Source organism: Cydia pomonella, chromosome 5 (genome assembly GCF_033807575.1).
Source record: "Cydia pomonella isolate Wapato2018A chromosome 5, ilCydPomo1, whole genome shotgun sequence".
NCBI classification, from domain to species: domain Eukaryota; kingdom Metazoa; phylum Arthropoda; class Insecta; order Lepidoptera; family Tortricidae; genus Cydia; species Cydia pomonella.
In genome coordinates this window covers 14,849,498-14,875,151 of record NC_084707.1, presented here as the reverse complement: position 1 = coordinate 14,875,151, position 25,654 = coordinate 14,849,498, and the positions used below count along the sequence as shown (strand labels likewise).

Below are 25,654 nucleotides of genomic sequence, written 5' to 3'. Positions count from 1 at the left end.
AAATAATCCCAAGAAGGTGTTAGATATAACGAGCAGACATTGTAATTGTTCACTTGTGTACTCATTAAAGTACTCGTTATCATAACGACAGCTATTCACTTTATTTTATTAATAAAAATCGATCAATCAATCTTTGCTTTGCTTGACTGCTTACCATCAGGCGAGCGGTATGCTTGTTTGCCACCGGCGTAGATTATAATAAAAATGGCGTTTAGGTAATTATTTTTTATTCAATTTTCTTTAACATGGGTCACAAAAATCACCCAGACAAATATATACATAATAGATCTGGACGTCAGACTGGGAATAAGACAAACGTTTGAACTACAGAAAATTTGCTTTGAGTTTCTAATAAATAAATTCCTTAACCCTCTTCTCCATGAATTTACGTTTCTTTAAGCTAAAGAAATGACGTCGGGTTATTCAAGAAACTTTCAGTTGGTATTTTATTTTAGTGAGCAATAAATAATTAAAATACATAGTAAGATTCAGTTACCGTTGGTACATGAAAAATATTAAAGGAATGGATATTACCCACAGTCGCTTTTGTGTAAGAATAGCACAGAGATAAATAATACTAAATTAAAAACGACGCTGGCCTCTGTTCACGGTGCAAAGAGAAATCAGAAAGTTATAGATAAAAAGAAAGAAATGAAGTCTAAAAACATATATAAACAAAAAAAATGAAAGAACATTCTTACACAGATTGACTAAGCCCCACAGTAAGCTCAAGAAGCCTTGTGTTGTGGGTACTCAGACAACAATATACAGTATGATTCAGTAGACGTGAGCAGGATCAAGCCTGCGTATTCAGTAAGTTATAAGCAACTGTTTCGTACCAGTATTTGTGAGATTAACGTTAATTAAATTTTTACTGTTCAAAATTTATTTATTTTAAAATAAATAAAGTAAGACATGTATGGTCACCCGCTTTGTTTCATCCATAAAAAATGATAAATTGAATGTCATCGGAGTCTGGTTACTTTTGAAAAATCGTATTTTTCATTTAACAATAACGGTTAAAGAGGTTTTATCTTTATTATTTAAGTGTTGTGGATGTCCATGATTGTAGATAATCAAATTTGTCCTTAAAAAAGGTTAGATAACAGAAAAAAGCGTGATTGTTTTACTTACGGTATGACGGTGAACGATTCATTAACATTTACTGATTGTGTAGGCTTGGCCCTGCTCACGTCTCATGAATCACCCTGTATATAAGTAATATGTAAATACTCAAATACATAGATAACACCCACGACTCAGGAACAAATATTTGTGCTCATCACACAAACAAATGCCCTTGCCGGGATTTGAACCCGGGACCATCGGCTTCATCTTCATAGGCAGGGTCACCCAGTCTACATACTCTCATTTTATAACGACATGCTAAAATTACAATGATTGGTATTGTGTCTTATGCTACGAATTACGGCTACGTTGAGCGGAAATTGCGATGCGTGTGCAAGACGACGGCCTGCTTTTTAGAGCAAAGTACAGATGCATCGTTACACGGAGATGTTGTTTTGTGTCACATCAAAGTGCACATGCATCGCTGCAAATGTACATTTGTCTTAGACTTCACTTTGTCAATGAATGTAAAATGAAAAGTTTTAAGAGTATTACCGGAAGCGAGGCTGGAGAGCGAGCCCGCGGTGCTGCCGCCGCCCTCGTACGCGTAGTTGCGCAGGTCGTCGAATGGCGGCGCGTTGGGGTCGCTGTCCGCACGCCGCTTGTGCTCCTCGATGAACATGCCCACGTTGGTCTCGCCGGGCAGCGGCACAGGCCCCACGCCCACGCCAACACCCACTCCCATGGGCCCCACGCCAAGACCGACGCCCATTAGCGGATCTAGTAAAAAAAAAAACACACAAAATGCATCAGTCTTAGTGTTCTACATCTACTAGGTGTGAAGTGGTTGATAACCTTATATAAGCAGTATTCGAACTTAAAAATCTGTTATTGATTTATGTCGTTACTGACATAATGTTAATTACTCGTAATAAACGCAAAGCATCCCACTTGTATCGATATATAAGAACGAGCGAGATGCACTGGCGAGTCATGTTAAAATATTGACATCAATTTGAAAGTTCGAATCGACCTCCGGGTGCATCGCTGTTTATAAAACTTTTTGATCTTCATACTTCGACAGATATTCTGATTGGTTTGTAGGTCCTAACCAGTCCTAATCTAATATGTAAGCATATAAAAACCATTAACTAATTTAAAAACCATTTCGTATATAAATATTGAGCAGACAGAGTGCTCCCAAAAGACTACGAAATGGCCGTCAAAGATTACCTTCGGCATTCTATGTTATTATATATATATAAGACGCTGTATTTTATAATTGAGTAGGTATTGCATCATACGAAAAAATATTTACAAAATTAACTAACGCGAAGTAATTATTACCTATGTCTATATTAATTACTCATGGTTAATTTGTACTATAATCATATGTTGTGAAATAAATAAATTTAATCTTTAAATTTAAAAGGCTCCTTACTGATCTCGTACGAAATCAATTCCGTGGATTTTTATTTACGAAATATCTTTGTGGTTTTGAATTGACTGACTAGATATCTACTCCCATTCAATTTTCATAAAATATGTAGGTCCTAGAGATTTCATTCGAAGGATAACACTGACGATTTTATTGTTATTGGCATTCATGCGTCGTTTTGATGGCAACGTAATTATAATACTACATTACCGTCAGCAAAAATGTTTTTCCTTGGAGATAACATATTCCACATAAATAATAGCGGTTTGTTGGTTCATGTCAGAATACGCTGTTTAGTGTATAAATAATTATTGAAAATAAATAAAATAAAGGCGGAATTTTTAACCCTATTCAGTTCAGCGGAAATGCAAAACACGGATAAAATTAAAAAGATCAAGATTAAGCCTTAAAGAGAAATGTTGTACTTTTTATAGAATAATTATGTGTTAAGAAAACCCTTTTACACAAAAAAAGTATATATTTTTACTTTTGAGACCAGAATAAGTAAAAAGGGCTCAGATGGCTGACGGAGTAGACTGTTTTGTGTAATTTTTAGTGATAGGCAGTAACAGTAACCTTACATAACGGACCTCTAGATGACGTCAGTGAAAAAACGTTTCGCAGACCCTCTCAAGGTTCACTTTCGGCTTTTATGCAAAGCTTGTTTATACCTATTTGATAGGCGTCTCGTCTCTTGTTCGGGTGCGGTCGAGGTTGTCGATAAATTCGCGGAAATCAAATGTTCATTTCTAATTTTGTTATTAGAAAGATAATAGTAGTTTATGGGACTGCTACTTAATAAAAGGCATTAAAATACACGAGTGTGGGTTTAAGAAACGAACGAAGCGAGTTTCTTAAAAAGATCACACGAGTGTTTTAATGCCTAATTATGTACAGTTACATACACTATTTTATCTACACACATATTATAAACTTTCTATGAAATATTCACTAACCCAAATTACAGCCTCCGTTAGGGCATCGTTGTCAATTGCCAAATCGTTGCTCTATTGGCAGAACTCGCGGATATGTGGTGGCGTCACCGAAATATTTTTATCGCTTATATTACACGAAATTTTTGCTATAGTTACCTTAAAAACAACAAAACATATTTATTTTATACTTAAAACTAATTAAAAGATAAACTGTAAGTCAAATGGCGGTAAATGAAAACTTTTTTCACGCATGTCACGCATCATTCGTAGTTTTTTTTTAATTCAGAGACAAACTAGAGTCGGGGGCCTATTCTGTATCTTTCGATACAAACTAACATGCGAGATATGTCAAAATTGTATGCAATTGACATTTCATTTCGAACAAAAAGTCATCTCGACTGATATTAGAAATATTAGAATAGAGGTCAAATGGAATTGCTTTTTTTTTTCCGAGACGTTCCAAATTTGAATGCATAACATGCATAAATTTGTTGTAACAAAACCATTTATCGTAATGTTGGCCATTATTTACGAATTTTGAAGGCATCATAGAGGGTTTATGATATGTGTATTTTTAGATCCATATACCTACCAGATATAGAAATATAACGTACACTAAAATTATCGATTCATATAAAACTAATATGGTTGGTCATATCTTAGATGGGAATCTAACGAAGTACATACGAACAAGAGTATACATAATATACTTAGATGAATTTAAATATTGCATCATAGGTAAAATAAGCATACGTATAGCAATGGAAGTTGGCGAACAAACCGTTAATGCGACCGAATTAATTTCTGGACTAAGTACTATTGATTGCACTAAACAGTTATTATAGTGTGTATATGTACGTCTACAGACTCTACGGCTATAAATAATTAACACTCATTTCAAAATCACTTTGACAGCCTCAATACCTTTATATGAAATGTCTGTGCACGAATATGTGTATAACTCTCGGTGTTATATCCTATATTAGAGATCAACATTAAGTTAAGATGAAATAAGGGCAATGAAATGGTTGTAATAGAAACTTACAGGGCAGTTTAGTCGGCGCGTGATCGGGCAGCGGGCCACCGATGGGTATCTGCAGGGGCGTGATGTCGAAGGCCGTCATGTCATCCTCGCCGCCGCCCTCGTCGTCGTAGTTGATGATGTTTTCGCGCACGTCGTCGTCGGGACCCGGGTACTTGATGTGCGCCTCCCGGCGCCGATTGTACACCACGAACACTAGCACCAAGACTGCCGAACGGGACATAGATTAAAATACTATTTCGCAACAAATTGATGTAGCAGTGACAGTTTCATAGATAGCAACTTGTACTACTGTAACGGATTCATAAGTAATTACGTATTAAGGTTCAATAGGAAACCCACTGCGTTGCACGCCACGTGCCTCGAAGGCGAAATCCAAACACATGGTCGATAATCCTCTGTGCGTAGTTAATTACTTTTTTGTATTTTCAAAAATACGTAATGCGTGGCCGTGCGCCACATTGGGCACACTAAAATTATATATCTACCTTTGCAAAATTAATTTAATCACTTCGTTAAGAAAAAATGCCCCCAGCCATTTTTCATTACAGTAACTTACTAATCGGTAGGCATTGCAGTATAATTCGATTCAAACTATAAAAGAATAGGAGGCACCGAAGAAGAATACTAAGTAGTTCAAGCTTAATTTAGATCTCGAAAAAGGTGAAATTGAGGAAAAAGTGGCAAATGCTTCTGTAACTTCTTCAGTTAGGTCGCCGTCGCGGTCTTATTAGGTACGTAACAATTAATATTCTCTGAGATAGTTGAATTTAAAAAAAAAGTACGTGAACCGTAATTAAATGTAGGTAAGTTGGCAAATTAGGTAAATTAAATAAATCAAACGCGAAAATAGAAAGATACTGACGTGGTTATTTGTACAACAGAAGGTTTTCGCTATAGTACACGGTGTTTTAACTCCAATAACTTCGAGGTATAAGAAAACTGATTGACATAGTTAATTTACAAAATAAAAAAAATTACGTAATTACGTTTTTTTTTTTCGGAAAAAGTAATTAAATGCTGCATATAGCGTTGTTGTAACATGGGCATGCTATTAAACTTAACCAAACAGTTGAAAACTTTGACAGGTCTATTGTCATTTCGAACATCGATCGTCCGTGATAGTACTGATAGTACTTGCGTTTAGTAGCAAATGCATAAACTCATACCAGAGTTGGGCATAATCAATTACTTTTGGAATTAAATTACATATTACATTACAGTAATCATGATTCCTTAGTGATCGATTCCTTTGGTAATCTAAATTACTGTAGTCAATCCCGCCGATTACTTGCGTAATTGATTCCTTCGGAATTGAATATATCTAACTACAAGTGTAATCGTGATTCCTCGGTAATCAATTACTCGAGTAATCTGATTACGTAATATTATCCAGACTAAATTACAATTACTTAATGTCAAAATAATTTCCTTCGTTTTTATCCCAGAAGACAAATACATTTTATGTGTGAAACTCTATAATTACTGTAAAATAATGATTATTTTGGAATCCAAGATGGCGGCCGTGCACTACGTGATAAAAATCGTCATGGATATCGTTTTATAGGTTTTCAGGAGTGGAGATTTCGAAAAATGATGCCCATTTTGGAATCCAAGATGGCGGCCATGCAGTATGCCATAAAAATCGTCATGGATGTCGTTTTATAGGTTTTAGGGAATACAGATTTCGAAAATGATGGCCATTTTGGATTTCAAATGGGCATAATTTTCGAAATCTGCACACTGGATACAAATAAGATGCATCTATATAGTAAATCGAAATATACTTTACGTCTGTAGTCAGAAATATAGCTTTATGTATAACAAAATATATTTTGAAGTAATCTGAAAGGAATCAAGTAATCCATTCATGTAATAAGGAATCTACACTGGTTCCCAATTACTAGTAATTTTAATATTCCAACAGATGATTCCAGATTCCTCAAATGTAATTGTACTTAGTAATCAGCTAGTCAGATTACAAAGTAATCTGGGAACCGGTAATCAGATTCCAAAAGTAATTTCGAGTAATCATGAAATCAGGAATCAATTACGAAATGCCCATCTCTGACTCATACTAAATACTAATCAATATGTAAACAAGACATAAGCCAAGTGTACACGTTCATATGGGCCTAATTTGATAAAAAAATATATCTCCGAAATTGAAATAATTAATATGCCGATGTCTTTGAGAAAGTAACTTAATTTAAGCTCAGGAATATACCCTTAAAATTAAAGGTGTTAAAACCGTGTGTATACCTATAATGAAAACGGGATACCTATAGGTACAGTATGCACAGAAGTGAAACAGTAGGTAGATACAAACTTCCCTACTTTAATTGCTTTGGACTAAAATTTGAACTAAATACAACAGGAAGTTCCACTGCGTAATAGTTTCAATAGCAAGATTAATCTGTCGACAAAATCCAAGAACAATAAGTTTCATAATAAATGGGATAGTTTCACTGCGTAGATCCGACCTCAATCCGAATATACTAACTTTAAAATCGCTTGCAGTCTCAGTTTCTACGTTGTTGTCGTAAAAGTAATATCACAAATTTCAATTGGTTATATATTTCGATGACAAATTTGCAGATATAACCATTAAGCTTTTCGTTCTTATCTTCAGTGCTTCTATATTTACGAAGGTACTGGTAATAAAATAATCAACCGTTAAATGATATCATTATGATTATATTATCTCTTTCAATTTTGGGAAATAAATGAGGAGGAAATAAATGATGGGTCCCGTAAAATAAATTTTCCAATAATGTATTTAGGTCAGTATCTCAATGAAGCTTCTGCCTTCTTTTGAAATTTACGGTTAATTTACAAATTATTTGATTTAGCTAACGGTAATTATGAATTTTAAAAAGCAATTATTAAAATTGTATTCCGTAAAAAGAAAATACTTATCACTAAATTGTGCCTAAAATGATTTTTTGAGTTAGGTTATGTACGATACCCTCAGTATGTTTTAGGCCTGAATTGTAAATTTTGATTTACAAAAATGCTTTTATATTATTTCTATTTAATGAAATATTTAAAATTATGCAAACATATGTTGGTATGTGCAAATATAGCTGTTGAGCTATATTTTCTTTTTCATTTTATGGAAACTACTTACTAGGTAACTAACGGATATGATGATAATGTTAAAATAAATGAAACAGCGAATATTAATTTGTCTAGATTTTTTGTTAAGAAAGGCTTACTTTCATAATATTATCTAGACAAATTAGTTGAGTTTCTGTTAAGTACGTGCAAAAAGCATTACAAGAATACTTTAACTTAAATTGCGCACTTGCTTTTTATATAACAAAAAATTTAAATGTAAAGTATCATGACGCCTAGACTCGACGGTTAAACTTTTTTCTAGTAGTTTAAATGCTAGTGCTGTAATATTGAACAATCGAACTTAACAGAAACTTTGAATAATATAAAAGCATGCATACTAAAGAATAAATCTTACCCAAAAGCACAAACAAACAGACAATGATAGCTATAATGAAATCTCTGGAGGGCGTGATGAATCCAGAGGCGAGGAGTTCTAGTTCGCAGTCGTGGCCGGTGTAGCCCAGCGCGCAGCGGCAGTCGTAGCGGCGCGCCGGCTCGCGGTCCACGCACGTGCCCCCGTTCAGGCACGGGTTCGACATCAGGCATTCGTCCACGTTCACGCAGCCGTTGCCCGCTCGCGTAGACCCACCGGGACACCTACACATCTAGCGCGTTACCGACCCGCCTCCGCTTGGGTAGGCGCGCGCACTGAGCCTCCGACCGACATGCACTACTCTAATCGCTAATACGACAACTATTTATGTACACAAAATACGTGATATATGTAATAATGAATGGAAATGATGGTGCGTATATGGAAGTGCGATGGGAGTCTGCTAGTGGGACACGACACGTTGGTGCTCACTCATTATTATGAGAAGGCAGACGAGGATGGCTGCTAGCGCGCCCATGCTGAGCTTGAGCGTGCGGCCCTCTTGGATGAGCTCGCAGTTCTCGCCCCAGAACCCATCAGGGCAGAGGCAGCGGTAGAAGGGCTCGCGGTTCACGCAAGACCCTCCGTTGCGGCACGGGAAGTAGAGACACTCGTTCTTGTCTACGCAACCCTTCCCGTCGCTCGACAATACCAAACCTTCACCGCAACTACACACCACAGTATACGATATAGTAAAAACAATATATTAAATCAATAAACATATAGGTAAGTGTCTCGCAACATTGAGTTTTTTTGTTCAGAAATTGTAATACTAAGTGTGACGCATACATCCTTTGTATCTTATAAAATGAAAAAATAAATAACGATATACATACGAACGGAGATGTAAATGAATATTCAAAATACAAATATGAAAACTCAGTAGGGTAATTATTGTGGGGCGAAACTCAGTGCGCGCCAAAGGTAAAGAAAATACAGTTACAAAAAATAAAAACAATATATAAATGTTGGTTACACAGTAGTAAAGAGTAAGTACTTCCTATATATTCCAAATATCTGGGATATCCATAAGCAGTAAAGTTCAAACTCAGACAAAAAATCGATTTTTATAATAACAAGGATATACCCCACAAAAGCACTGGTGTTTAAAAATACAGAAATATTCCAATACAAGATTCATGATCACATTAAAAATATGTAGTTACTACGAGTATATAGGTAGTTTGTTAAACTAACATACATACATACCGACTCTCAAACCACATTTTAAATACCACAGAAAAAAATAAACAAGCCATCACTGTAAACTTGTCATATTAGGGAATTATTACTTACCACGTGCCGTAAATAAATTAATCATCCAATATTTTCTTTTATAAATACACTGTAATAAAGTGTACTCTTAATATAAAAAAGAAAGCTGCAAATGCTCTTCTTCAATGGAAATAGTTTTGTTTACTTTTTTGTGACAATTAAAATGAAATATAACCATAAAATTAAGAAAAAAATAATTACAACAATGATATAGTTACTTACGTGCATTCATACTCGTTCCACAAGTCAACGCACACGAACGGTTCATTACAATGTACGTTGATGCAAGGGCTATTGGATGGGCAGTTTCGGTCGAGATTCCTTGCCATGGTTGCCTGACCCCATTGTGTTCCGTTCATTGCTGGCGGTAAGGGCAAATGTTTGCCCTCCAATCGGATGTCGTCCAAACAACCTTTTTGGAAATCGGCGTACACCTCAAACGTTCTAACTCCTGTATATTCCGCTTTACCTCCTGCATATACACCCTCTTGCTTATCTACAAGCAACCATTGGTGCCCTTCGAACGTAAAAGTCTCGTTATATCTTCTTCCCTCGCCGCCGTCTATTTCTAAAGTGGCCGCACTTCCATAGCGACTTACTCGGGCAATGTGCCATTGTCCATCGTCAACAGCAACAGAATTGAGCCATACATCTCTTTCTTCAGTTCGTAGTGAGTTGAGATTATACCGGAAATGTAGGCGAGCCTCTTTTACTTCAAGTATACCGTATTCGCGATTATGTTGATCGCTGACCCTAAATAATTCACCATGAGGTTCACGGGTTCTAAAGCGCAATTGGATTTGTGTACTAAATCGATCCGGCTCAAAACTGAGAGCGAATTTCACGTAGCTCTGTGGTCGGAAGCTAGTAGGTGTGGTAGGCAAATTACAAGACGGTCCTGTCCAACCGGGTTGGCATTGGCATCTGGCTTCTGAAAAACTGCCGACACAAGTTCCGTGTTCCCAGCACCTCGAAGTAGTATCGGCTTGATTACAAATTTCTTCCGTCTGTGGACAGCCCGCAACCGAGTTTCTGCTCAGGCCAGGGTGAGACAAGTCGTATAGTTTACTATTGTGAATTAGGTTTCGGATACATCCGTCAAATCCTTTACCAATGGGCATGTATTGCCAATGATAGTGAGTTGGATCGAAGTGTTCCATGTATAAACCACCAATCTGTAGCGGTCCATTAACATTTAAGTACTCATTAAACGGTGGTATAGTTCCCATAGCTTGGCATGACGAATCATCGAATTCTGGGGGTGTACCATCTTCCATCTCTTGAATATCGGCCGATTTGCAGTAATCAACTATCATTCGTACATTTTCCGTATCCCAGAAAATGTCGATTCGATGCCATTCGCCGTCATCCAAAGTTTTCTTTGTTTTAACTCTTAGTTCTAAAGTACCAGAACCGAAATCAATCAAGAGTCTGGGATTTCCTCTTTCTAATTCCACGGATATGAAATCGGATACCATGATTTCTTCTGGTTCAGGAGGAACGATAGGTCCATTATACAATAATACACCTTCTGATTTTCGCGTGATGAACTCGAAACTAAGATGAGAGCTGTCACACATTTCTAAAGCAGGATACCAAGCCCAGCCAGTTCCACGGAAGCTTCTGGAAGTTTGTTGACAACGTGGTCCTGTATACCCAGGCGGGCACGAACAAGTAAGGCCGTACTTTCCTTCAATACACCTTCCACCATTATAACAAGGTGAGTTTCGGCACGTTTCTGCCTGAGTAAAGTTTCTAGCACCACATGTGCATTCAGCAATTACATCTACTCTAACGCCGACTAAAGCAGTCTTATTAGCGTTAACCATGTATGGTAAATTACTAATATCCAAAACATTAGTACATGATCCTTCGCACATTTGATTTTCATAGAGACACTCATCAATGCCCACCATCGTTATGTTTATACCTACAGCTCTTTCGATTTCTTCCCTATGCATGAGAACTATGCCGTTTAGCCGGATGGGTTTGTAATAATGAGCTCCATGTGCTGCAAATCGGATATCAGTAACAGGAGGATGTTTCTTTCTAAGTTGAACACTAAAAATGTCGATGTTTTCACGTTCCGTGTTTAGTAAATCTGCTAATTTATCTTTGAATATTTCCAATTTACTCCGTGAAACGCTTAATGTCTTGTAATTCCAGACTCTGATAAAGTCTTCGTCAGATATTCCCGATATTCTTATTGATCCCGAATTGATTATAGCATCATGTGATATTTCTTTAACATACACCGTTACATTAGCCGGTACATCTGTTTGTGTATGTTTCCTGTCATAAACTTTAAACTGCAAATTATAACGGCCTTCTCTAGTTTTATGCTTCATTTGGATCATTCCCGTTTCCTCATTTAATGTGAAATTTGGGTGTTCTGTGCTCTCCCAGAAGAATTTCTTGTCTGGCAAATCCCAATCGTCTAGATCATAAACATATACTCGACCGATTTCGGTGTCAGGTGCTTGTCCTTGGTAATTATACACAAGGATATCTTTTGAACCAGGCTGCATCTTGTTATCATTTACATCACCGATAACAACTGTAAGCGTACTTGTGCCAGTCATGGCTGGATTTCCGTGGTCTTTAATAATGATGGGAATAAGGTATTCTTTTTGTTGTTCTCTATCAAAGGAGCGTAGAGAAGAAACTATTGCCATACCATCACCGTTGGCACCCTTTTGATCCTGTTCAACTTTGAACGACGCTCTTATTATGTCATCTGCACCAGGGTCCAGCCTGAATTGGAAAGGAGGACCATTACTTTTTGATCTATCATCATCATCGGTGGCCAAAATTTCTGCAACTTTCTTAGGTGTTATATGCTCTGTAAGTACTGGTCTGTAATCCTTCAAGAAGGTAGGTGCGTTATCATTTATGTCTTGCACGATTACCGTTAATGTCGCAGTTGCCGTTCTAGGCGGGATACCGTCATCTATGGCCAAAACTTTAACTTGATGACGTGGCGTATCTTCTCTGTCCAAGGACCTTTGTATGCTAACTGATCCTTCTTGGTTTATAGAGAACTGTCGTTTCCGATCTGAAGATCTGTCAATAGCATATGAAACCTTACTCTTCCCACCTTGGTCAGGATCAGTAGCTTTGAACGTTTCTAAACTCTTACCAACTTCAGCATTTTCATATACAGATACTTCAATATTAGCCCTTTCAAACTGTGGTTTATTGTCATTAATATCTCTTAATTTAACTACTACCCAAGAATATGCTACGTGGTATTTATCGTTGTCATTATCTTCACCTTTATCATTTACTTGAATCCTAAATCTAAAGCCATTGCTTTGCAATTGGTCTTCATAATCTAAAGGCTGCACTATTTTTAATGATCCAGTACCGTCATTGTTTCTAACCATAGTGAACTTATCGGCACCATAGCCACTGTTTTCAATAACTTTATATTGAAATTTATTTGTCTCATCTTCATCATGAACGGTTACAGTCAGAATGGGCATCTCAGGAAGATTTGTCCCATCAGTTTCATCCACTTCTGTAAACCACTCGTCTTTGGTGAACTGAGGTGGCATATCGTTGATATCTTTTACTCTAATAGAGGCAGTACCCGTGCCCTTTAACCCCCCTCCATCTGACGCTACTATTTGTATAGAATAATCTGGAGTTCTTTCTCGATCCAAACAACATACCGCGGTTTTAATTACGCCTGTTTCGGGCTCAATTTCAAAAATGGGTGACCCTGTTTCTTCTTCGATCACATTTTTTTCAATGGAGTACCATAATTTGGCATTATTACTTTCGGCCGGATCATCATAATCTATCGCTGTCATTGTCATAACAACCATACCAGCTGTGCCATTTTCAGTAACGTTGCCAAAATACACTCCTTGAGGGAAAATAGGTGCATTATCATTAATGTCTTTAAGATTGACTTGAACATCAGCGTAACCTACAAGCCCTTCGCCTCCTTCATCTTGAGCAAAAACTGTAAATCTCCATTGTGGCCTTCCATTTGGTTGATCTCTATCTAAAGGCTGTAAACAAATAAATGTACTATTGATTATGTATAACAAAAAATAAAGTTTATGTAAAAAATTGCTTTAACATTTTTACACGCACATTTTTTAACATTGTTGTTTATTCTACAGCAAAGTATAACGTCTTGTTAAGTAAAATTGGTCTCTGTGTTTGACTCAAACAGAAGGCTATAAAATAACATATGATTGTAATGTGCATACAAAGCACGCACCGATCTACTGTTCAGCTATCGCGACTCCGTGCTTTCACGTCAAAAATATTGCTCACATAACTCTTACAGTTAATATTATTATGCAGGAGGAAAAAATATGAATATACTTACTTTTAGAACAAATATTTCTCCAGTTGTCCTATTGATGTCAAACTTGCTGTTTGCTGGGTTGTCGGGATCGATACCTTGGCCGGTAAGGAAATAGACGATGTTTTGCTGTCTGTCCTTATCGCCGTCAGTGGCCGTTACCTATTGTAAAAATGGTAACGTTAAAAACGTACAGTAATCTTATAATGTTTAAATTTATATCGAGATGTATTGATATCATTATAATAGTTTATAGATTTTATATACGACTGACTTTATATTCTACATAAAAGGGACTTAATAATTACTTACCATTGTACATGCAACATTAAACAATGTTTTCAAAACAATTAGAAACTAAACAAGAACAACGAGCATACATTTATTGTTATATAGAAACTTGGACTTTGTGTTTGTTTGATTATCGAATCATACCTTACCAAATACCTAGTAAGAAAGTTCTGCTTGCTTTCGAAGAAGGGAAAATGTCCCCCGGCGTCTGAAAGGACGTACTCATTTATTGATTTACTTCGGTAACGCAAACACATTTCGCTCACAACCAAAACAAACTGAATAGAAAAACACAACTATAAACGTCTTGAGAACATTTTGTCACATAGGTTCATTTGAATTAAGTTCATGGTTTCAATTGCGTTAAAATAACGTTTTCATATTCTCGTGCCGCCATAACATGAAATTAATTAAAAGTTAACAAGAATCTCGCAATAACATTTATTAATGTCAGTGATAATTAGCTTTTACAGCGGTAACTAGCGGGTATTTACAAAAGCGCATAGCCACAAAACTGACAGCAGGCGGTGTGAATATGAATTACTATTTGGAAGGCCGCGGAAGTTCTAGAAAGTTAAGAACCAGCCACCACCCCAGATTGTTTGCACCGGCGGCGGCGCGCAACGACGGCAGGACCATAAACTTTCATCTTAAAAAGATTCCCAGGAAGGCGTTGTTAAGTTTTGGTGAAGTGATATTATGTATACCTATATAAAGAAAGGCTAACGACAAAGCAATTTGAACTGTTTTATTATTTAAAGCCGGTACGTAGAGATTTTCGCCATCGTTTACAACTTAAATTACCTAATGCTGGTTGCCATTACACATACACAACTACACAAATTATTTCCAGAACTGTTGAAATTAGACCCACCTAATGACGTTTCCATGAATTATGTCAGTTTGTGTACAGTTTACGCCCTAATTGTTTTAAAGGTATCCTTCTCAAAAAGAGATTAGTGTACAATATTAGGTACCTACCTATTGTGCTGAATACTTATGAAACACGTAAGATATGTAGATTTCTAAATGATGACAAGATTGGTAGATGCTTGAATGCGTACGTAATGGAGTCACTGCTCAGACGAAAATTGCCATAGGCTCGGTTGAAGAGAAATGAAGAGGGTCGACGTTTGCGTAATTACGCGGATCATTTGCGAATCTCCCTTCAATTATAAAAAAGCTTGTCACTACAAGCGACGACATCGAGGGCTTTACTCTCCTCGAAAAGGGAGATTCCTCGTGATTGAGTGTAAAAGTCAAGTAAGCATAATTTTGAATGAATTCTAGCTTTCAAAAGTAAATAACAAGAGCTACATAATTAATTAAAATGAAACAATTTAAGGAAAAAACGCCAGTACAAAAAGAAATACTAGTTTTTCTTCGTCGAAGAATAATGATTTAATTTTTATTCGTATCTCGGTTAACATCGGTTATCAATTGAGCTGAATATCTGTCCGTTGTATTATTCTCAATTCAGTGAATTGTAATACCATTTTAAACTTGAAATAATTTACTTGTACTATATAGAATTCAATCTTAAACATTTGATTTCAAGAAACCATAAATAGTTAGAAAAAAATAATTTTGGACATGACACTATAACACTATCTGGATAAGGTAAGGTATATCTACTTAAGGTAGATATACTACATTTACAATATAAAAATCCCCTACACACATATTCTTTTGAGTTTCAAAGTGAGTGGAATGATGCTCATCGTTAGCAACCCAACACGATTAACTATTATTTAGTGATTAAATATGCTTACCTTGATTAAATACACGACCCAGATTGAAGAACAGGAGGCCTATTCTGGCTAACAGGTTTAAATACGGTTAAATCCATCGTACATCCCTAGTCGTACATCCTTATAATATAGAAAAATACAAAAGGGATAAATTAAGTCCCGAAGAGGCAGTACACCTGTATCCTTTCCCTTGTAAATTACCTACCGCCTAAAGACTCGTATTGTTCGCTCGCTCATTTAAATACTTGGGCCTATATAACAAATACGCTACCTTAACAAAGACCAAGTTTCTGTGACTGGCTCTACATAAATGATGCTTCATTTGTTCCCAGTTTCTACAACGTAATACGCCATGCAAATTAAAGTAATATCAATATCTACGAAGTTGCAAAATCAATGACATCTAAGACGTGCTGTTATTTAAAATTTACTAAAGGTACTCAAAACATAACTATATACAATTATTTTAAATTCTGACATGCAATAGAACATTGTCTATGTCTACAGAATTTTAGTCCAAAGCGCAGGAAATAAGGAAATGTATGCCCAGGCCTATGTATAGCATTTTTTGGTTTTGTTTACGATCGACAAAACTTAAAAATAAAGATACCTATTTCTTGGAAAACTACAATCGGCCTGGGCATAAATCGCATTAAACAGCATCGCATCGCAGTAAAATCGTTTTTTGTAGTAAAATATTTTCTTGTTTACATCGATGACATCAGATGACTTTTAACGTAGCTCTTATGAAAGAGTATTAGGTACTTGACATTAAAATAAATTAGTATCAATGAAAATCCGTAACACGGCAAAGGACTTAGAATCTTGTCAAGCTATAAATTGTTCAACAATATCAGAGAAAAATCTAGTAAAAAATACCTATAATTAAATTAATTCTTTCGTACTTCGTTAAAAAATATTAAGAATTCAAACGAATTTTAGGCTATTAAAAAGATCCATTTAAAATGTAACTTTTTAGATTATTTACATCGTTATTTATTTTAAAATACAATTTAATTATTTCATGTCTCTATTTTCGTGCGTCAATCAAACCGCAGAGGCAATATACTCTCACGTTTAATGAAGATATTAAAAACCTCAATTATGTTATTATTAGCTTTCAATATAAAATGAATCGGTGCGATTATTTTCTAAACAAAATAAATCAGCAATTAAAAATCCAATGGCGCAAATCTCAAATGATTTGTTGTTAAAGAACTATTTAGAATTTTTGTTTAATGTTGTGGGTATCAAATTTGACATTTAGAGACAAAGATTGGAATACCCTAAAATAAAAAATAAACAGGATAAATAACCAAATATATATAAAACATTGGAATCAATAAAACTGAAATTAAGTTAATCAAGAGAATCTTGGATAGGTAAACTTATTCTGTTAAATGAGTGTTATCTAGATTTAGGACAATGCAAGTTTTTCGTACCATGTCTTTTTTGTTAAAATGTTTAAACAAGAATAACCTACATTAATCGACTAATATTAATTAATCGCAACTCATAGTTATTGATTTTTTACAGGTTCACTTTAATTAAAGAAATATTTAGACAGGTATATTTGTATTAATTTGGAAATCATATCAAAAAATGTAATTTCAGAATGCAGAAATATAATGATTACCACCACCATCCATTAACCACTATTATCTTAAACATATAAATATATTTTGCATTGTCCATAAAATAAAAATAAAATAAAATAAAATAAACCTGTATAAGGGAATGAGGATAGGGGCCGGTTTCTTCTAAGGCCTGCGTGACGTAGACGCTGCGCGAGAACTTCGGCGGGAGATCGTTGAGGTCGAGGATGCGCACGACCACGAGGGTGGAGTTCTCGTTGCGGCCGTCCGACGCGACCAGTTTCAGCTCGTACTGCGCACACGCACACTTTACATACCATGCTCATGCCACAACAGAAACACTCGTTATAAATAAATTTTCAAATAACTTCACTGTCAGTAATTGTATCTCTTTTGTATTGTACTCGTACAGACGCTAGTAATGTACGTAAAATAAATAAACCTGTAGTTTTCAATCGATTTATTTTAAATTCAATCGAGTAGTATTTTTTATGAAACAGGTAATATTTCTTTTATTAATATTTTTATGGTTTGCTTTTTTGTTGTGTAAATTACGCGATTGTATGCCGCCTTATGAATAAAACAGATATTTTAATGGACGACTTAAAAAACAAGTCGATAAAACTGCGTAAAACATGTAAACCCATAGTCAGCGTTTCAGAATATTTAATCACTTTTCAGTATAAAACATATAAAAAGAATTTGCAATTATCACGTCGGATTGAAAATTTGTGTTTTTTATTGATAGCGAGGCGACTCGCCACAATTTTACACCCGCAGATTTAACGGATGCTGCGGACCAATACATCATACTGATATACAACGATTTATGCGAGTGTGCGGTGGCGTTGTTTTATTTGACTCTCCACTTTACAAATATTACATATACGTAAATAACAAAATGACCAACAAATGGTTTTACGCTTTCGAAGTGTAATAGAATTGAGGCAATAACATTATATAGGTGAATTTCCCGTCCAATTTTGTCTTGTAAATATGAAAAGTCATTAAGGCTCAGTAGATTCGTATTCTTCTCTCACTCTCACTGAGCGTAAAGGTGAGCGAGATGGATGTGCGTGCTCGGGACCGCAGATATCATGTTTTTTATTTTATTTTAATTTGTTGTAAGTTTTAAAAAATAAAAATCAGCCAACCAGTTCCGAACCAGTCTTCCGTGACCAGTTGTGCAACCTGGCTGAAACGTCAGAGAAAAGGTAAAATAATGAAATTTATTGGCGCTAGAGCCGTTAATGACATTAAATAAAAAATTTAATTACTGAGTTCCTTGTAAAATAAAATAACGCATTTTTAGAATCAATTTTCATAGCGTTTTACACTTGTGTTCGTTTTTTTTTCTATCGGGCGAAAGTAAAAAATCAGGATTCAAATCGCTGAATTCCTTAGAGAAAATCCTCAAGATTGCTAATTATTTTTTTGGCAATCGCATTGTTATATGAAAAAGCTGTAAACTCTAAACCTACGGCATCTTAAGAAAGTCATTAATATAATAAACGGCACCCTCCTGGGCAGTCTATCGTTTGATAAACTAAAATATTCGACAACGCTTACTAACAATTTTAAGACTTTAACGGTGATTTAAAATATTAGAAAATAATCTGTATGGAGGATAAAAGAAAATAATAGCCGACCCTGTTACACGACCGATCGAACTTCAATCGTTCCACTTGAAGCTCTTCAAATTGTGGATTTCAACGTACAATAAAATTTGTATATCATTACAGGGAAAACGGTAAAAATCATACCCTTGTTCCAGAATCAATTAAAATTGAAGTCCCTGATCAATTATGTTGTTAACCTACAGGAAAAACCCATGCCTATTAATAGATGGAAAACCTGTTTATGTAGGCACCAATAGACTTCTAAAATAATTAAGATATTTTGGATATGGCCATCAGATAGATATATAGTTTGAATGTAAAAATAAAAATACTAAAAACCAACATCAAAACGATTGACACTAGCAAGAAATACTACGACAAAAATAATCGCGTCTACAGTGCCACAATAGAAAAGTCCATACCATGCAAAGCCTAACAAATACAAAAACACATCAATAAACGAGAGAAAATGCCCGGAGACGGCGGACGTTAGCACCGCTCGATTCTTTTTGTAGCCAGAAGCTCGGAAAGCTCCGAGTTATTCTCAGTGTATTGCAACAAATGTATACATCTTATCGATGTAAGTTAACGTACACACATATCAGAAGTTGTATCTAAAAGTTGAAACTCTGAGAATAACTGTTTAGGCTTATTAAAATCGATGAGCGGTGTATCGTCTCTGGTCGGACCTGCAGCACGCGTTTTGGTAGATTGCGGTCGTCCTCTTCAGTGATCTGTGTTCGGTAGGTCGGCCTCTCGAACACGGGCGGGTTGTCATTCACATCTTTGACGTGGATCACCACCGTTGTGTAGTTTTCCTTCAAGTTGTCCGAAGCGGCTAACTTCAGCTCGTACTGTCACCGATTAACACATTTCAAATTATTCTGCATCCCACGTTTACGTCTAATAATACCTATGTCAATTTGTATTATATGCTATGAAGGTTATTTTATAGTGGTAACAGTAAGCCACCCGATATAACACCCACCCACCCCTGGTTAGGTGACTAAATATAAACATTACGTTTCAATACATAGCTAGTCTTCTATTGTCTGTAAAGGGTAGTTAGTAGACGGGCTTTATACGTGATCGTTGGCAAAATGGTAATTTAAAGTTATTTCTTAAAAAAAACCCGAAGTTAATTAACTTTAGTAAATCAAAGCTCACAAAAATGTTGCTTATCAAAGCAGGGACAAATTAGTTTTAAACTGAAAAAAAAAGTAAGTAGGATTCCTCATTTGAATAAATTTTTGAGGGTAAGAGTTTAATGATATGTTAATTTTATCAGATTGATGAAATTTGTACGCACATGCTGAGACTACTGTTACGAGCACTAATAAACATGTGTATGCTAACCATTTAGCATCCCTAAATAAAAGTAAAGTTACCAATATGATTATAGAAGTATTATTGTTATAGGACGCAGTAGTGACAAACGATTGCGTGGGCCGTGGAACAATTTCAAATAGTACTAAATTGCAATACACTTCAACATGTTTTTCCTCGATGAGTCTTATTGGTGGCATATGTCAGCGTCGCTCAGTAATTTCCGCAGTTGGAAGGATAGTCTTTTATTTTAAGTCATTCAAACGCTCGTCGGTAACAGCGACTTTCAATAATATTTATATTGAGTCATAGTTTTCGCGTCTAATTACTTAAACTATCCGATTGAACGATTTTGTTAGAAGGATTTAGCTTCAGGATTTTAGCAGTGACGACTCGGCTAGAGAACAGCCATTGAGAGCTATATTGTAGATCCGGAGGCCCAGGTGAGCTTGTGTTGCGTAGGCTAAATCGCTTAATGGCCACAGAGTAAAGTGTCGGTTTACTCCACGTCGTGAATTTCTTGGCTGTAGAACGGAGATAGTGCTCGCTTAATTATGTAGGTACTCTATATTTAACGTGTAGCAAAATCATGAACAACTAATCACTACACTTTGTAAAACAAAGTCCCACGCCGCATCTGTCTGTCTGTGTGTTTGCTATAAACTCAAAAACTACCCAACGGATTTTCATGTGATTTTCATCTATCAATAGAGTGATCCTTGAGGAAGGTACAGGTGTACAAATTGTTAAGATTTTGTGTAACCCGTGCAACAACAATTAATTTCATGTATATTTACCATTCCTATGCCATATGGAGAAATGGTCGCGAGCGGTCGTCTACTCCTCTTAAAAACAAATGACGCAAAACTCAATATAAGTAGTATTTTATACGGAACCACTAATACATACATGACTGTACCTAGTTTGCCAAGTAGATTGTACTGAGGCAGACCTAATATCACTATGCACGAGGGTCGTTTTATATTCAAAGGCTTTATTAAATAGCTTTGTACAAAAACAGAGTTATTTTCGTTTGCCTATATGTTGTCCATGAGCAGTATTTTCTAATTTCAGAAATGAGAATTCTCGATGGATACACGGTACGAGTAAACCAGTTTATCCCCATTAAAGCTTTGTGAGAATCTGAAGTTTAATAGCGATACAGCGTTCGGAAGCAACTATAGCTCGCTTAAATGGGTATTAAAGTTTAAATTATTTATCTCGCCAAATGTTCAATGGAACCTTCTGTAACAAAGAGCGCTTGCCTGATACCCGCAGCATTGCTTTGAAAGTGAAACTTGGCAGTATATATAAAGAAAGTATAACATTATGTCTTACGAACGCTTAGTAGCTCAACGTACTTAGTTTATTTTAACATAAAATAATTCCCAAGTAAGGCTTTATAAAATAATTACGTAAAATGTACGTGATACAAAGCATAGTAGGTATACAATTAACTTTCTTAGTTTGAATCTTCTTTTTGTGTCACAATGTTTCAGATACAAGCTTATTTATAAGCATTTCATGTAACATCCGACAGTCATTCTACTTATGGTATCGGGATTTCGGGAATATTATTACGTACATTACGTAAATATTAACACGACAGCCAGACAAGTGATTACCAAGTATTTCAATTCGCCGAGTTATCAGATAGTAACTTCCTTCATCTTCAACCTGTTTATACAGAGTGGTTGAAGTTAAATTACGTTCGGCCCTTGTCACCAACATTTATTTACTATCCCGCGGCGTGACTCGCCAATTACAGCCGGATAGAAACTTTATTGAAGTCCGTGTGCCAATGGCACTTTTTTAGTCGTACGTGGGCGGAAAGTCACAGGCTATGACTTATTGAATCTTCCTTCTTCTTGTGTTTCAAGTCGATACAACAACATCGTTATATTAGTCCTGAAGTCCCGAGTCCTTTATTCTATCTACTCTATACAAAATGTTCAGAATATTCCACATTGAACGTTTCCTATGCGGCTCTAAAATATTCTAAAGCGATTAAAATGTTCGAGGAAAAGGACATACATACCTACTTAAGAATATTACTGTTAAATGATTAAGAAATTATCGAAAATAGAATTTGGGACCAGTTAAATAGAAGCAGAGCAAAACGTTCACGTTTGCTTTATCGCTCTCGGCACCGCGCGTTGGTTGTCGGCGTTGTCGCTTAGTGAATATGAGCGCCGCCTACAAACTGTATTTCCATTAGCGGTGCTGTCTCGTCATCACACTCATGTCGCACAAAAATGTTGCAAAATATCTTCAATTCATACTTGAACGCTGCTAGTTCGGAAACATATTTATTCACCGGCATATTCGCAGAGCTAACTCTATCGTGTTCATCGTCCCTTCGGGGCTCGTTTGTCATTGTTAAAATGTTGACTACTTTTTCAAGTTTAATACTGTGAAGGTAAAACTTTGTTGTTAGTTTCATATGGCGTATCCATTTATACTTGTATAATATATAAAAGGGAAAACGAAGTGTACGAAATGTATTCGAATTTCTGCTATTTTTGTGAGAATGTTGTGTGTATTTATCCTTTCTATATAAATATATCCCTCCCACGGCTTTGACTATCACCTAACTAATACATTTCCCGCTATAAAAAAATCGGGACTGGTCAATAAAAGTTTTTATTGGGTAAAAAACATTGTATATGTCAAAATTCTTGCGCGGCATTTCAATATTTGACGTTGGCAACATGCGCGCAGTACAGTTGAGTCGTTCGCGACACAATACTCGTCATTTGTGAGCTTTAATATTGATTGTAACTGTACGGCTGTACGCGCGAGGTACGAGGTGGCACATAAATTCAATCCCTTGTCCGCCAATTTACCATTATGATTGGTCCATGTAAAAATAACCTATAATAATTGACCTGAGAATATACATGAACGAAAATAATGTAAATAAACCACGAATACATCAACCGCAATCACAATAAAGAGTAGATTGAATTGCTGCAACAATTTTGTAGCCTTATTTTACTTGAAAAGGGTAATTTCAAAATCTCTTATGACTCTTTTCAGTTCACTTGGTATTTATGGTCTGAAATAACTAGCGTCTAAATTATTCAGTCGAATATCATAATTTTTTATCAACGATTCATTTTGTTTTTCGAGTTTTATAAGTACATTGTTGGGCTGACAGGACAAGCCTACCCTCTCTCTGTCATGCAAAATAGGCGCCAGTCGTAGACTACAGTACAATACAATACAAAGTACATTGTTAATAGACTTAAAAAGTAGGTTATTTAAGCAAGAGTTATTTTACATATGGTTTGGAAAATGATTGAAAATATGTGGCTAACTGAGATGAAACGTGTGTATTGTAATTGATTTGCCTTGCCCACCACGTTAAAACACAGCAGTTGGTTACTGTTTGGCTGCAGAATATCAGAGTACCAATCTGAGCAAACCTGCACAATGTCCTACCAGCCTTTTCAATCCAGGTTTATAGTTCCAGCTTAACTCAGACGGTTCGTGCTTTTTTTTGATACATGATATCAATATTACACTGGCTGAAATTCAACTCACTTATTACTGAAATATAAGAGTTATTGATTGTAATAGAGAGGTAAATTATTCATCAAACTTTACAAGTCTCAATCAATTAATATATATAAATAAGTCAAAATGACTGATTAAGACGAATGAGTAATAGCTAATTAAGGATTTTATTGTAGCGCGTTAATGAATAACACCATAAGATAGACGTGCTCCCTAGTTCGACGGCCGCAACATCATGGCGCAGTACAGCGCCATGATGTTTTGTGGTTACTGGATTGACAAACTTCAACTTAACTGATAAGAAAAACATAAATGGATAATAATATCTTGTGATCTTGAACACGGCGCGTATACGTCGGTTCCTCTCTCTGCAGCCCTGACCACCGGCAGCTTGGGCCCTGCCCCGCTGCTGGCGGCACCCTAGGTCAGGTTTTTTATAATGTGTTTATATGTATTTTGTATCGTTTTGTAAGTGTTTTATATTTTTCCTTTTATATTCATATTATAAATAACCTAATCTAAGATTTTAAATGAATAAAGGGAATAATAATAAAGACGTTTATTCAAAAAGTTTACTTAAACATAATTAAAGCATGTAAAGTTTTATGAATAAGGGTTAGACTATACACGTCTTACTCAATCAATGTATTTTTTATTGGACCTATTACACACATTGACTAAGTCCCACAGTAAGCTCAATAAGGATTGTGTTGTGGGTACTTAACCAAAGATATATAGGTCGCCATTGGTTGCCAGTATAGTATATAAATACTTAAATGAACAAATCCATCGGTTTCATACTTAGGCATGGTCACTACGCACTAGGCCAGACAAGTCGTCAACAAGTTTTGCTAAGATACAGCCTTTCAGTTGGGAAGATGGACGGCGGAAGCTTTGTAATAGGATCCTGTAGTCACCCTTCGATTACGGATGCTTAATATCGAATATAAACTTGATTGAACTTCTTCACTTAAGAACCATCTGAGTTAAGAAGACGGACTGTAGTTTTATCGTACTAGCTGCATAATTCCCGTTGCATACCGTTCGCATCAATCGTCTGAGCTCCGATTACACAGTGATTTTGCGGTTCTTGTACTGGTTCAGCTGAGATGACGCGCAAGGTTAGCGATGGAACTTACAGACCTGTAGTTGACATTTGATGTTATTATAATGTATGCATTGAAAAGCGGAAATGACATACCCGTTTCCTAGTCTCGTAGTCGAGTGCACCCGCCACGTAGATCGCGCCGGTCATATTCTTGACGGCGAACGCTCCGCCTATGTTCCCGCTCGTGATCTCGTATCGAATACGCGACGCTGCAACAAAATAAACGTTCAGCATCGTACGTCAAAGGAACTGCAAATATCAAATGGTAAATGTATTTTTAAAGTTTGCGTAAAGAGATGGCAACAAGCAATAAGTTAAATATTATAAATATCATAATATTGCGTGATGTATAAAAGTGAGTTATAAAAATACATAGAAAAAACTCTGCTGGCGGATTGCGGTCGAGCTTATCGCGCATGATATGACATAAAGGCGGGAATACACATGACTGTAACAGTTGCTTAGAGTCAGACCAAGCTAAGTTGACAGCAATTTTGATAGCCCAGACGGTGCTCGTGTTATTTTAAACGTCAAACTTATATGAAATTATGACGTTCATCCTTTTTATGACATGCAACATGAGGGAGGAGACGAGGCAGCTGCAAAACTGGCACATGTGGACGTACCCGACATGCTTTTTCTTTCTATTTTTCAAGTATATTTCACAAAATCCGCCTTTTCTTTTACTAGTTTTTCTGTCAATTGTGTTGTCACTATATAAGCTTTTGCTAGTAGTAGGTAATACGATACTACTTAATTGAATGCACTTTATTGCAAAAAAAAAGTAAAGTATGTGTCATGATTGTCATGAACTAAAGCTTCAAGTGTACCAGCGTGTACACAGACGTATACACAGTCATGTGTGTTCGTCTT

The 25,654-nt window shown here is 36.0% G+C and overlaps 1 protein-coding gene across 8 annotated transcripts in view; it reads right to left on the bottom strand.

Moving 5' to 3' along the window:
- The window catches only part of LOC133517797 (neural-cadherin), a 431,760-nt gene that overhangs the window by 8,606 nt on the left and 397,500 nt on the right, over positions 1–25,654 (bottom strand). For 3 of the 8 annotated variants that reach the window (XM_061851220.1, XM_061851219.1, XM_061851221.1), the window contains exons 14-20: positions 24,875–24,990; positions 19,518–19,682; positions 13,597–13,734; positions 9,474–13,270; positions 7,959–8,200; positions 4,487–4,690; positions 1,624–1,848 (exon numbers count right to left, since the gene is read on the bottom strand). In XM_061851220.1, coding sequence (XP_061707204.1) covers positions 1,624–1,848; positions 4,487–4,690; positions 7,959–8,200; positions 9,474–13,270; positions 13,597–13,734; positions 19,518–19,682; positions 24,875–24,990 — 4,887 coding nt within the window. Of the gene's footprint in view, positions 1–1,623; positions 1,849–4,486; positions 4,691–7,958; positions 8,201–8,408; positions 8,645–9,473; positions 13,271–13,596; positions 13,735–17,339; positions 17,502–19,517; positions 19,683–24,874; positions 24,991–25,654 lie in introns of all 8 variants that reach the window. The other 5 variants (XM_061851224.1, XM_061851227.1, XM_061851223.1 and 2 more) reach the window with 3 other exon arrangements.